The sequence below is a fragment of the Colossoma macropomum genome, unplaced genomic scaffold (genome assembly GCF_904425465.1).
Source record: "Colossoma macropomum unplaced genomic scaffold, Colossoma_macropomum, whole genome shotgun sequence".
Lineage (NCBI taxonomy): Eukaryota > Metazoa > Chordata > Actinopteri > Characiformes > Serrasalmidae > Colossoma > Colossoma macropomum.
In genome coordinates, this window is record NW_023494796.1 from 10,333,823 (window position 1) to 10,345,859 (window position 12,037).

The following is a 12,037-nucleotide window of genomic DNA, read 5'->3' on the forward strand; positions in this document are numbered from 1 at the left end:
AGCACTGTTGCACAAATGCCTTCTTTTCCGGTCTTATCTAATCCACCGTCTTGCATACTAGGTAGCACACAGTTTCAGAATGGTTTAAGTCCTGTTTAGTTAATAGACAGTTCATGGTTTCAATGGGAAATCATTCATTGAAAAAATGTAACATTTCTTGTGGAGTCCCACAAGGTTCAGTTTTAGGGCCTTTGCTTTTCTTTTTGTATATGCTACCCCTAGGTGATGTCATGAGGAAAATATCAATGTCAAAATATCAGTGAAAATAATGGAAATACTGATCATTGATACTAAAATAAAAACAAAAACTCCCACTGTAGAAGAGATGCACTGGCTGCCTGTATCTTTCAGAATCAATTTTAAAGCTCTGCTACTTAAGGCTCTAAATGACCTTAAAGCACCTGCTTACATCACAGAATGTCTTTTCAGTTTATATTCCAGCATGTAACCTTAGATCTGCAGATACTGACCTTCTGCTAATACCTTCTGTAAAATACAGAAAACATGAAGAGGCCTCCTTCAGTTATTATACTTATAAACTGTGGAACTCAATTTCACCTTTTATTAGACAGTCAAGCTCAGTGAAAACTTTTAAAAAGCATTTAAAAATGTATCTCTTTAACTTAGGAGTTCATTAAAGCTCTTCGTGTTGTGATATTTATCTTTTTAATTTGATCTGTTTTTTTTATATGATGTAAATCAATGCTTATGATTTCTTCTATTACTGTTAAGCTTTATCTCCTGTCTGTAAAGTAGTTTGAGTTTCCACTGTCATGAAACGTGCTATATAAATAAAGAGTATTATTATTATTATTATTATTATTATTATTATTATTATTATTTATTATTATTATTATTATTACTCATAGTTCTGCAATTATTGGAAATACCATTGACTTGTGATCTGTCTGGTGAAAGATCTATGAGGAATAGTTATACCTCTTTCATTGCTTGTACTACTATTATTATTTATTTGCTTTGGGAACATGAGTCTTATGCATCATACAAATAAAATGCTCTGGAAATATTGCTAAACTTGGGCCAAGAAAGCAAAGAGCTGCAAGTTAAGAGATTAAACTACACATACCAAGTAAATAATTACAATTCATTTTATTGAATTTATTTTGTAGTTTCTTTTTCCAAACTTTTCTCAGAATAACATTTGATTGGGAGGAACAAACGAGGCAAATTCATAATCAAAAATACAAAAACAGACGAAGAGCTCGAAATAACAGAAAATACAGGAAAGAAGGATGAAAACAAGAACAAGCAATGGCTTAGAAATGCAAAGGAAACCAGTGATGCTCAGTCCTAATAATTTGAAATGGACGAAATAAAGTTATAAACCTGATTTAATCAATGCAAACTGATACCTCACTTAAAAAAGCCAAATACATTCAGTTTCATTCCTGGATATTACATACTTATGTGTGCACATAGAGTAGAATCCTCATAAGTTTGTTGTGTGGATTTATAGGAGTGTAAAGTTAATAGACAAGAATAAGAATAAGACACAGGTAAGCAGCGTAAAATGCAGCAGTAGGGGCACAAAACAGTTCTGATTGGTGAGAACTGAATGTAAGACACGATAGAGAATGTGCATTTCAAAGTATTTTAAAATGTCGGAAAAATGTGTATTTGCAAAAATTCATATTTGAGATTCTGTGCATATACCGTGCAAAACATGGTGACTATATATGTTTATTGAGTCTTTTTTTCACATATGTATAGGTCTGGTACAATGAAGTTTTATTTAGGTAATTACTCAGTTACAGTTACTATGTCAAAATACAGAATATTACCGTTATTTTAATCGCAGCTCATTACTGTGTAAGTGTTACAGGATCGTACTGTAAAAGTTTGGGCATTTAGTGTGGTGCACTGGTTTACAGTAAAATCCTAGACAACACAATTTACAGCAATTTACTGGCAGCAGAATTACTGGTGAAGTACTGTAAATTGTATTAGATATAGTAAAATACTATAAAATATTTAGCACAAATATACACATATAACTTTCCTGCCAGTATATTACTGTAACTTTTTTCAGTAAATGTTTACAGTGCAGCTCCATCATAGTACTCCTCTGCTCCAGGTGACTGTGGAGCACAAAGCTGCTATTCTACTGTTATTTATTTAATATGGTGCAGTATATTGCTGTAAAAGTAGTGTAAATGAGCCCAACAACTAGCTGTGGGCTGTGCAATCTTGAGTAGGTGGAGCTGAAGCTAGTGGGAGCCAAAGTAAAATGGCAGAGCCCACTTGCTGTAACTATGAATAAATGCACATGTAAAATTGTTGTAGTCTGTTCTCCTGCACAGCCTCAATTTAAAGGTCTCTCACAGATCCAAACAAAGAGATCATGACAGGGGAAATCAGCCCAGGTCCTTAAAGCACCAAGCTCATGGCCAATTACAGCACAGTCTTCATTTCCCAAACTGTTGGGTTCCCCAGATTTCCAAAACCTGAAAGAGAGAATCAGAGGATCTGATCTAGAGCAGTGAGGAGTCAGAGAGAGTAACTGCATCATGACCACAGCTCAGTTCAGAGGTCTCTTACCCTGTGGTCAGTGCTGATCCGTCCACCCATTTCCAGACCCCCTCCGTGTCAGTGTCAGTCAGTCCAATCCAAGCTCGACTGCTGCCCAGTTTATTAGTGATAAATTCCTGCCAGTGTGATACAATATAAAGAGTTAGTGCTGAACAGTGATTCTCTCTCTCTCTCTCTCTCTCTCTCTCTCACCTGTTCTTCTCTGTTGTTTATGATCACCAGGTCTGCTCCTCTCTCTCTGCAGTCCTGTCTGCTCTCAATCCAGTTCTTCCTACTGGAGATGTAGTAAAGACTGGAACCGAAGCGGCTCCATTCTTGCTGTTTTTCTTTTTCTATGGACAGAATTTCCAAAGACAACATATATGAAGATTACACATCATTACTGTACTAGTCACTAGTGTACACTGTAAATAATACTCTGTATATTACTGCTGTTACTGTATTTAATCCTTACAGCAGTCATACTGCAACAGTGTGGACACGTTTTACAAGACTACATACTGGCCCTAATCCTAATCGTAACCTTAACCACAACCAAAAACCTAACCCTGGCCCTAATCCTAACCCTAATCTTAATCTCAACCCAAAACCTAATCCTAACTCTAACCCTGGCCTTAACCACACCCCAAATCTAATCCTAATCCTGGCTCTAATCCTAACCTTCACCTCAACCCAAAACCTAATCCTAACTCTAACCCTGGCGTTATTCCTAACCCTAACCTCAACCCAAAACCTAATCCTAACGCTAACCCTGGCCCTAATACTAACCTTAACCACAACCCAAAACCTAATCCTAATCCTGGCCCTAATCCTAACCTTCACCTCAACCCAAAATCTAATCCTAACTCTAACCCTGGCCCTAATCCTAACCCCAACCTTAACCTCAACCCAAAACATAACCCTAACTTTAACCACAACCCAAAACCTAATCCTAACCTCAACCTTAACCTCTAATCAAAACCTAATCCACTTACAGAGTGGTGTGAGCAGCATGTCTATAATAGCTTGTTGAGAATGTTGAGATGGTCTGTATTAAACCTGTTAGGTGGTCAGTGACATCTCAGATTATCATCTACAGATATGAATCCGGACCCTCCAAATAAAGTGAAAAACTACTGAATTCAGGAAATTATTAATCAATTTTATTTATACAGTTGATTAAAAGTCTCTTCATAATCTACTAAATATATTCACTGATGCTGTATCATTGATATTTTGCTGTTATGTTACTGAGAGTCTGTTGAGTGTTTATTTCATCTAAAGAGGACCACTCAAAATAAAGTGTCACCTAAATAGTGTCTTACCTATATCAGCCAACTTGTTCTGAAGCTCATCTTTCTCCTTCTTTAACTGGTCCCTTTCGTGTGTAACATTACCATAGCTGAGCTCTAACTGTTCTTTCACTACGGTCAGGCTGGTGTAACTGGTCTGTAACTGGTCTTTCTCTCTAGCAACGTTCTCATTATTGGTCTGTAGTCCCTCTTTCTCCACAGTCAGGTCATTGTAGCTCTGCTGTAGCTGGTCTCTCTGAGTAGCCAGGTGGTTAAACCTCACACACATCACTGTGATGGCAATCAGCAGGAGAACACACAGGATCCCCAGATGTAGTATCTGTTTCCTGCAGTGTCACGTCCTAGAAGGGAATGGAGCCAGAGACAGATTCTTTAGCCTTATTTTATTTGGATATTTGTAAACAGCAATCGCGATTCCAGGTGTAGGCAGTGTCTTTGTATTTGCCCTCAAGTCTTTCTTTTCTATTTCATCATTCTCCTAAAAACATATTATTTGAGTTGCCTTCTGATTCAGTTAGATTTTGGCCCAATCCCATTTCACCCCTTGCCCCTACCACTTAGCCCTAGCCCTCTGTTTTGCCCGATTTTTGTTGAGATAGAGGCGTAGGGTGAAGTGTTAGGGCTACATGGCCCTCCAAATGGAGATTTGTCAGAGGCTCACTCCAAACAAACTGTCATCAGAATAAAAGAAAAACCGGCAAGATATTATCTTAGTTTGATGTCGTGTTAATATATTTTGGTCATTTTCTTCATAACAAGCATAAAAAAATAGCATGCTAATGTTTCTGTAGCTAGCTAGCTAACTTTCCCGTTCCACCTTAAATAGTCCAGCAGTATTGATGCCTGAAGCACCAGTATGTTACTGCTGCACCATTTAAGGTGGAACGGGAAAATGCGAACAAGAAGCTGGCGAATAGCTGACTTCAGCTTCGTATCACCAAAGAATTAGCGGTGGGCGATAATTGTCTTATACACCTGTTTGAAAGCATATGATGCCCTAAATGTAACTAAAGCCCAGCAGTGAGGTTGCTGAACTTTTCCCTTCTCTGCTATCACTGAAGACGGGCTGGGTCGCCTACAGAGCACTGCTAGTAGCCTGTTAATGAAGCAATGTAATTTGAGGGCAAGATTTTAACCACTACCCCTTGTAACTCAGTAGGGTGACACTTGAAAACAAGGGGTAGGGATAAAAAGAAGAAATGGGATTGGGCCTTTGTGTGTTTATGTTTCTTATACACTGCCTTCCTAAAGAACGATATTCATTTAACAAAACAGTGAACAGAATTTTAATATAGGATGAGCAGGACTGGCTCAGGAACCTGGCCTGGCTTGAGGACCCAGACAGACAAAGAGACAGGAGACAGAACAAGTACAAGAGCAGGGCATCTAATTCGAAGGGTTCATCAGTGAGCACATATTTTATGTCACAGTTTTAGGAATTTGTTTATGAGACTGTTGTTCTCTTAACCCCTTAAAATCCAAGGCTTGTTACATGCCTTTTATTGACTACAGGGATTCCATGCAAACTGGTTGAGCTATTTTTATAGCTCATAGGTTATATAGGGAGATTCACTCGAAAGAGGCCCTGAATATTCTGTTGTAACTCCCGTTAGGATGAAGCAATCTGAGCCAAAAAAATACGCTACATACCGTGACGCATGTGTGATAGATTGCATTACATGCAATGTTGGAAGTGATCTCCGTGTTCTGCCAGACACATGAAGGGGTGCGGGGGTATGCACCCGGAAGTTGCAAACGGAGGTTAAACGCCACGACGGCTGTCCGGGTCCTACCACATCGCTCCAACGCAGGGGCATCCTGGCTTGTTCGAAGCTCTTGTTCAGATTGCTTCATCCTAACGGGAGTTATAACAGAATATTCAGGGCCTCTTTCGAGTGAAACTCCCTGTAGAAGTGAGTAATACAATTTTAGGCCCACCGGCTGGCCCTGCCCATGTTAAGAGTTAATCCTCATGCATGATGTTAATGACAAACAGCTAATCATGTTATACATGGAGGAGTCATGCAGCATAGTGTGGCCTTTTCACTCAAGACGCAGAAGCAGTCTGCAGGTTTTGAGCAGAATAAGGCTCTTATAAAGATTTATCTCACTCTTAAAGCACTGTAAAGTACTAGATAGGCAAAAACCAACTTGCTTCAGGCAGAACTCTGGACAGGAAGTGGCAAAAGGCAACAGAAAAGATTCACACAAGAGTAAGCATATACAGAAGATGAAAAACAGGCATAACTGTAAAGTTAAAGCACAATTGCACACAATAAACCTCAGCTGCAATAAACAGCAATAATAAACATAAGTTGCATCGCTAAACAACCATGAGAGAAATTGTTGTGCATAGTACCATCTAAGGCTGTTTTCTGAGGCAGGAAGGCACCCAGTCATATGCATACGTTTGTATAAAACGCTACCTGCTGAGGTTCCTGTATTTTTGGGCCAAATGCCCAGCACATATATTGCCGGGCATCTAAAGCTGACATAACATCATGAAAAAAATAAACATCAAAATTTAAAACAGCAGTACCACAATCATAACCTGGCCAAAAGCCTGACAATATCCCAGATGAAATATTGTTGTCATTTAGAAAATCATTTAGCTGCTTATTGACAAGTTTCTCCAGAACCTTGGAAATGTAAGATAAGTTGGAAATATGCCTGTAGCAGTTTGGGTCAGTTTGGTCACTATTCTTAAAAAGAGGTCAGACAATGGCAATTCTCCAGCAGTGCAAATGGATGAATGTGTGTAATGTACGGCAATAAAGATATGTTTTAACAAAACATCTACATTATAAAAGCAAAATAATTTAACATCAGGACAGTGTGTTTTGAAAGTATAGATTAATGAAAACTGATGAAGCTTCATGGCATTTTAAGTTCGTGCTAGCCAAAGCTTTCCTACTGAGCTACCTGCTACATTTATGCACAGTTTGGCTTTTGGAGTAAGGCCTTGTCCTATGTAACTAGGTTGAAGTTAGCGTCGTATTCTCCAACTGAATGTAACCACTGCATCATTTATAGTGGAATGGAAAATTGAAAAGGTGTTAACTTCAGCTTCACAGTGATCACCATAGTTATTCCCAGTTAAATTAATTACTTCTGTAATCCAGAACCCTACATCAATTAAAAGTCCGACACTGCCGGAAAATAAATGCTGCCGTTGGCCTACGGTTTAATTTGGTTGTCAACACTGGGATGTTGTTGCTCAGCTCTGTAATGAACATGCTAGAGTGGTTTGTTGATTGGTGCTCTTTGTTTATGGTTATATTATTCAATGCAATGATTAACAGGATGTCCATTCTCCACATTGCATAGTCACATTTATATCATGAAATCATATTTTTATATGCATTGTTACAGCTCTAAGAAACAGTATGAGTTTGTGACAAACCAGTTAGATGGCATAAAAATGTACTACAAAGTACCGTAACAACATGTCAGTGCTGTGTGAATTGACATATTGACATGGTGTGGAAACATAATATGCTACATCTCTAGGGTGTATCCCTGAATGTGTAGGTGTGTGTATATACACTGCACCTGAGCTCCTCAGTTCCTGATAAGAGGCTGTGGTCTTGTTATTTTCCCAGCTGTAGTCAGAGGTAGCCGAATCAAATGTGTCATTTGCCATATCATGTTTTGCTCTTCCATCCTCATTCATCTCCATTCTGTTGTCTTCTGTAGTCCAGGGCTTGCAGTGAAGTGTGTTGGAGGATGTATCATGTTTATGTTAAGTTGTGGTACGTTGTGAAACTTCTGTACTGACGTAGGTGGAAACAGAACAGCACTTTTTGCCATCACGTGTTGCCATTGTAAGGCTTGAATTACATCAGGGTTTCTTCCTCATGCTTTTCACTCACGGTATATGAACTTATGCAGTGTATGATGGATCAATGGGTGGAAATGTGCCCTATAACATCAGCAGATAGTGCTTGAATGCTTACAGTTGTATGCAAAAGTTTGGGCACCCCAGTCGAATTTAAAGCACTGCGAATGGTAATGCACAGTTACTTGAATAAATAAAAACAGTTATAAAGTCTCATTAGGCCTTAATTGACTTTAGGATGGGTTACAAATTATTAATCTTCAGCTGACAACAATTCCACAACATAAAGCACTTCCAGCTTGCAAATTTCCCTGTCAGAAATGTTATTACAAAATGGCAGTTTAAGAAAGCTGTGAAACACAAGGCCTATATGACCTAGGAAACTCTCAGATAGAAACTGCTCATTTGCTGGCCAGAAAGGCAAAGCAAAACACCCATATGACAGCAAAAGGTTAAACTGACGCAGAGGTTATGGTGCACCATTCTACACGAAGTATTTCACAGGTAGATGGAAGAATGAAGCAATAAAGCTAAAAAAAAGCTGGTTTCTACAAAAAGGCAATGATCCAAAATACACCTCAAAATCCACCATGATCTACTCCAAGAAACACAAGCCGAAGCTTTTTTCTTTCAATATTCTAAATTCGTTGTACAATCCTTTTGTTTTGTTTCGTTGTAGTATCCTTTATTCATATTGCACTTGTATTATTGTTTTGCTATCCAGTGTTGACCACAGCAGAATGCCTTCCCCTTTTGAGTCTTTGTTCATCTCAAGGTTTCTTCCTCTTGCTCTTAGAGAGTCTTGCTCACCACTGTCGACTGTGGCTTGCTTATTTGGGACTTGGCCCTGGATTTTTTGTTAAGCTGCTTTGTGACAATGCCAGTTGTAAAAATCGTGAATGTAAATAAATCTTGACAGTCTAAGAATATCACAGAACTAGAAATGTTCTGCAAAAAAGAGGGAGAAAATTCCCCAAAGAGAGTGTTTCTGGGAAATTTTAAATTTAAACAATTTAATTTAACTGAGAACATATTTGTCACTATGACCATGAAATTTTGTCACTTGGTTTATTAAACATGCCTATTAGAAAAATCACACTCTTTCTGATTGTACTAACTGAGACTGAACTGATCTATAATCTGTGTATTTGAATAATATATAATATATTTAGGACCTGCAGCTGATCTAAGAGAGAGGAGAAAGCATTGCTTGACTTTAGCACCTTTGCATGATCTGTGCATGTTGTAAGTGGACATATATAGTGTTTATATCATGCCAAATCAAGTGACCAAATCAGAATTGGTCACTTGAACTCTGTACTTAATACAAATTACAAAGAGACAGATCTACTGTGTGCCAGTTTGACCAAATACCCATTTTTGATATATTTTCTGGTTGTTGCTACTCTAAAAGTTCATGATGAACAGACCTTTCCGGGCCATTCAAAATTCTCTTTGGGGACCATGCCCCCATCCATAAACCTGTAGTGATGCCTCTGACTTGTGAGCAGCATACAAAATACCCCCCTCACAAGTATGTCATCACTATGAGCAAATGAGACTACAGTCTCATCATACAAATCAGAATTGGTCACTTGAATTCTGGATAAGTCACAGATCTGATTTACCCTGCAGTGTAAACAAGGCACTCTGAATAGCACCCTAGTTCAACCACCCTAACCAGCAACATGCTCAACTACCCAGCCCATAACCAGTCTCAAGAAGAGGGCCTGCAGAGATAGTGTAGTACCAGTCTTAAGAAACCACATGACCCCTTATTTATGCTCCGTTAAGCATTTCTGGAGTCTGTGAGGGAAGCTCAACTGAGGAAGGAGGGAGTTCAAGAGAATTTTCACATTCAGTTATTTTTAAATGTACCAGACTCACTTCTGTTAAAGTGAACCTGAAACGGAACCAGCTACTTTTGCGTTCATAATGGAAGTTCTCTTTCTGGTCCTCTTTAGCACTGATGAAATTTTTTATTTAGCAGGCTTGTGACTCTGTACGTACGGAAGCCTCAGATAAGGCACATTGACGCTGTTTTGTTTCACAGAGCGCAAAAAAAAAACAGACCATGAAATGAACTACAAGTGAACTGTACTGAGACCACCTCATTTTTTGGGACTGTTTAGAGTTTTTTGATGTGCTAAACTATGACTGAGACCTGGAATGCTCTAAGTGTGAAAAACACCCCCTTATGTTCAGTGAATTCAGCCAAATAAATTTGAAATATGAAATATTGTGGCATGCATAAGGTCAGTGTTTCTCAAAAAACACTGCTCATTTGTGCTGTTTGAAGCAGTACTTTGTCAGGGCTTCTATTTTGTTTACCCTAAAAACTTCTAATGATCATAATTCAGCATCGTAATCTTGTATATCTTTTCTATTACATCTCTTATAATCCTATTATATAATATTTCTTGTGAAATAATACTGAGGCCATATCTTTAGCACACTTCAGTTTATCACAGGTAGCAAAACAAAAACTGCTCCTGTACAGCACACTGTAAAAAAGGTAGGCTAAATAAAAGTAGGAAAACAGACTAAATAGAGTATAAAGACTGGTAATACTGATAAATAGGAGATACAGTATGAATTACTAATTATGGACAAAGAACAAAACAGCCTAAACAATTGGTGTGACCCTGCAACCAAAAATCCAGCTTAAGTAAAGTATTAGAAGGACAATTTAGTCATATAAAATTCATTTTTAACTAAGCCCTGTATGTCCCTGTAATGAAAAACAACTACCTCAGGCCATTTGGCCAATCCAAAAATGACAGTTGGTGATACTAGTCAACCATACATATGTAATGAAATTAACTATTAAAAAGGATCATTTAATCATATACAAATTATTTTTAACTAAGATACTGTCTTTGTAATGAAAAACAGTTGACTCCACTTAAGACTATTTGGCCAGTCCAAAACTGACACTTCAACCGTCCAATCAAATGTGCAGATTAACTATTAAAAAGGATAATTTAGTCATATAAAATTCTAAAATTACAGCCTGTGTTCCTGTAATAAAACACAATTTATGCCTCATCAAACTATTTGGCAAAAATAAAAAAAGAACCACTAACTTCAGTAAAGTTTTACTTCTGTTTAATAACCACTGACTTTGCAATACATAGGGTTTGTATCAAAGACAGGTCTCTCTTATAGAACCTGCTATAGGCAGTATATCTCTCATCTTTCACACACACACACACACACACACACACACACACACACACACACACACACAAACACATTCATAATAACATATATAAAACCAAAAATATTAGTTAGATTTTAAAGTCCAAAGTGATTTTATATATTGATAGGTGAGAACAGGATAAAGCTTAAAATGAACTTGTTGTTTTAATGTTATGTTTATCATATAAACAAATAAATAAATGCATTACCAGGATACAAAACAAGGTAACTGTATTAGTTTAAAGTTACAGAAAAAAGACAGTAATCAGATTACAGATACCTTCAGGCACATGCACAGAGAGACCTCACGGGGCTTGAGCTTCTGCACCCTTTGGTACACCACGAAAACACACTAAACCAGAGTAAAGCCGCAACCATACAAGCTTTAAGTGCTGTTTATCTGATGCTGACAATTTTGGTGGTGTACCAGGTTTTGCACGATTATTAGAAGCCCCATTTATTCAATATCTTTTCATAGTTTTTTAACTCCAGTTTTGATTTTTTTAATTAGACTTAATTTCTGTAGACTTTCCCCTTCTTAATACAAGCAGATTATCTTCCTCTGAAATGTCTTCTGAGAAATGAATAACTTCTACTTACAGGGCCTCCTGCCTCGAAGTTAAATAAATTAAAATTGCTCTCTGACTACTGCACAGTACTGTATATTGAATTTATTAGATAAGAATTTGAATGTCAGTTAAAGGCAAGGTGAGCTGAAAAGCATTTACAATGGATCATAAAAAAAGGAAACTGATGTGGTAAACTACCAAGCATGTTAGTATATACAAAAAGTAGTGACAGCATTTGAAATAATAATGAAAACAGAAAACAGTGAATATATTAAATTCTGTATGGCCTGTAATAAATTGCAAATGGTACAAAAACACGATATTTTATGTTTTACATTATGAACTTAATTGTTTTTTGTAAATATACACCCATTCCAGGTTTGAGGCCAGCAATATGTTTAAGAAACGTTGGGACGGAAGCATATTTACCACTATGTTTCTTTTAACAACAATTAATTAATAAAATGCAAATTTGGTCGTTTTGAAAGTGTAATTTTTTTGCCATTCTTCTGTTGGAAAGTTTTCAGTAGTTCAACTGTACAGGACCTTTGTTGACTTACTGGGGCCTAATACGACACACGTTTCCA

General features: G+C 37.5%; 1 protein-coding gene across 1 annotated transcript; it reads right to left on the bottom strand.

Annotated features, from left to right (window-relative positions):
• Positions 1 to 1,155: 1,155 nt before the first annotated feature.
• On the bottom strand, positions 1,156 to 7,561 carry LOC118817090 (C-type lectin domain family 4 member M-like). Its single transcript, XM_036583783.1, has 5 exons — positions 7,395 to 7,561; positions 3,855 to 4,183; positions 2,743 to 2,882; positions 2,560 to 2,666; positions 1,156 to 2,465 (listed from the first exon to the last, which is right to left on the bottom strand). The coding sequence occupies exons 2-5, from the start codon at positions 4,108 to 4,110 to the stop codon at positions 2,324 to 2,326; spliced, it is 645 nt and encodes a 214-aa protein (XP_036439676.1). The 5' UTR covers positions 4,111 to 4,183; positions 7,395 to 7,561; the 3' UTR covers positions 1,156 to 2,323.
• Between the last annotated feature and the right edge of the window lie 4,476 nt (positions 7,562 to 12,037).

Coding starts and splice junctions, on each gene's coding strand:
- LOC118817090 (XM_036583783.1), bottom strand. CDS start 4,110: ATGTGTGTGAGGTTTAACCACCTGGCTACTCAGAGAGACCAGCTACAG. Junction 2,667..2,742: donor TAAACAACAGAGAAGAACAG/GTGAGAGAGAGA, acceptor TCACACTGGCAG/GAATTTATCACTAATAAACT. Junction 2,466..2,559: donor GGATCAGCACTGACCACAGG/GTAAGAGACCTC, acceptor TCTCTCTTTCAG/GTTTTGGAAATCTGGGGAAC.